The following is a 1,355-nucleotide window of genomic DNA, read 5'->3' on the forward strand; positions in this document are numbered from 1 at the left end:
CCGAAAATGATTTCAGCGGCGTTGAGAACATTTTAAAGAGCAGAGTTAGCTTGTTATAGTCGAGTTGCTGAAACATTCTCTGATTCTCTCATCCTTTCGGCTCAGACTGTTGATCATGAACTCCTGCGCCCATGCAGTATTCATCATTTCCACCAAACACATGCATTATGCACATTCACATTTTGTTAACTTTTCTCCCGTCAAAGGTGTCTCACGCCTCTACGCTCTAAAAGTCCTTACAATAATGAATCTTTAAAAAAATGATGCTTTTGCGCCTCCCTTGACTGTGCTCGTACAAGATCCAAATATCACAGCTACTTTGACTTCTCCATTACCTCCAAGTTTTCGCAACAAGCTTCAAAACTAAAGTTTTGGTAAGTTAGAGCAGGCCTGTCACTCCTTTTCAAACACAAAGGTTTTCATTGACAGCGCACCTGGACAGTGAGGGCAGCAGGAATCCTGCGTTCTGATTGGACTGTGGCAGAGCAGGGGCGGGCACACCTCCGTCTCACAGAGCACACGGCCGCTGTGGCAGGTGCACTGAGTGCAGGAGTCAATGTTCCACGTCTCTCCCTCCACAAAGTACTCTCCACCCGGAGCCAAACACACGGACGCCTCACTCAGCTCCGGTTTATGGGAACTGGACTCTTCTGAAAGATATAATAAATATTTTAACATGTAAAATCCATCTTGAAGTATCAACGGAGATCGTAATGTAAGTATGTTGCAATGTTGGCTCACCTGGACAGGTGGGGCAGCAGTGGCCGGATCGGATGGTGGGGTTATCACAGGGGGGAACCGGGCAAGAAATAAGGGCACACATTTCTCTCCCGGCATGGCAGTAACAGTCCCTGCATCCGTCATGCCAGCTCTGCCCGTTCTCGTGCCTGCGGCCATCCATAGACAAGCAGGAGCCCGATTTCACTGCTGGAGCCACAGACGATGAGCTCTGATCTGCACAGAGATGTGAACAAATGAATTAACAATACAACACATCAACTGACTTTCTGCCTTCACAGTGGCAGTATCAAGATGGTCAGGTGGTACTTTGAATGAACCAGTACATCCTGAATGATTAACATGTTAATCCAGGGTACATTTTTTTTAAATGAACATTTTAATGACTATTGAATAAAAATGTATTATCAAAACAAACCGAATATGTTAAAAAGCAAACAGAATGTGGTAAAATTTTGCTGAAGTGATTGTTTTGAACAAGCATTATCTAATAATAATGAGGGAATATACCTCATACATTATACATACATTTGATTTTTAAACAAAAATTATTTTTATGATTTATTTTTATTCACTTTATTTTGATGGTCCCTTTTGAACATTCTGTTGACAATAAA

General features: G+C 42.5%; 1 protein-coding gene across 1 annotated transcript in view; it reads right to left on the reverse strand.

Moving 5' to 3' along the window:
* Positions 1–1,355, reverse strand: part of LOC107602268 (cysteine-rich motor neuron 1 protein-like) — a 134,447-nt gene that overhangs the window by 7,357 nt on the left and 125,735 nt on the right. The window contains exons 10-11 of the mRNA XM_016294728.1: positions 742–954; positions 435–650 (exon numbers count right to left, since the gene is read on the reverse strand). Of these exons, the coding sequence (XP_016150214.1) occupies positions 435–650; positions 742–954 (429 nt within the window). The remainder of the gene's footprint in view (positions 1–434; positions 651–741; positions 955–1,355) is intronic.

Source organism: Sinocyclocheilus grahami, unplaced genomic scaffold, assembly GCF_001515645.1.
Source record: "Sinocyclocheilus grahami isolate Dianchi unplaced genomic scaffold, SAMN03320097.WGS_v1.1 scaffold323.1, whole genome shotgun sequence".
NCBI lineage: Eukaryota > Metazoa > Chordata > Actinopteri > Cypriniformes > Cyprinidae > Sinocyclocheilus > Sinocyclocheilus grahami.